The sequence below is a fragment of the Egretta garzetta genome, unplaced genomic scaffold (assembly GCF_000687185.1).
Source record: "Egretta garzetta isolate BGI_Z169 unplaced genomic scaffold, ASM68718v1 scaffold770, whole genome shotgun sequence".
In the NCBI taxonomy this organism is placed as follows: domain Eukaryota; kingdom Metazoa; phylum Chordata; class Aves; order Pelecaniformes; family Ardeidae; genus Egretta; species Egretta garzetta.
The window spans coordinates 131,202-131,586 of NW_009258389.1; the positions used below are offsets into that span (position 1 = coordinate 131,202).

Sequence of the window (385 nt, forward strand, 5' to 3'; positions counted from 1 at the left end):
CCCCCCCCCTCCCCCTGACCCCCCCCCCCAGATCCAGGGGAACATTTTTGCGGGCTTTGACGAGACCTTGCTGCGGGGTGCTGAGGCTCTGGCCGCTGTGGATATAGTATCGCAGAAAGCCCACCCCTTCAAGCCTGATGCCACCTACCACACCATGAGCAGCGTGTCCTGCACTCCTACCTCGTCCTCCGTCCACCTGCACCACCCGTCCGTGCTGACCACGCACCATCCCCACCACCACCACCACCAGCCCTCCCAGGGCCTGGACGGCGAGCTCCTGGATCTCCTCAACTCTGCTCTCCCGCTCGGAGGGGTGCCGGGCCCGGACGTGGGCTCCACACCTTCGCACCCTCACTCCCACATGTCGGCCATCAACCACATGGCC

General features: G+C 66.0%; 1 protein-coding gene across 1 annotated transcript in view; it reads left to right on the forward strand.

Moving 5' to 3' along the window:
• The first annotated feature begins 31 nt into the window (after positions 1-31).
• The window catches only part of LOC104129558 (brain-specific homeobox/POU domain protein 3), an 870-nt gene continuing 516 nt past the window's right edge, over positions 32-385 (forward strand). Inside the window, exon 1 of the mRNA XM_035898029.1 lies at positions 32-385. This exon is cut by the window's right edge and continues 516 nt beyond it. Coding sequence (XP_035753922.1) covers positions 155-385 — 231 coding nt within the window. The 5' untranslated portion in view covers positions 32-154.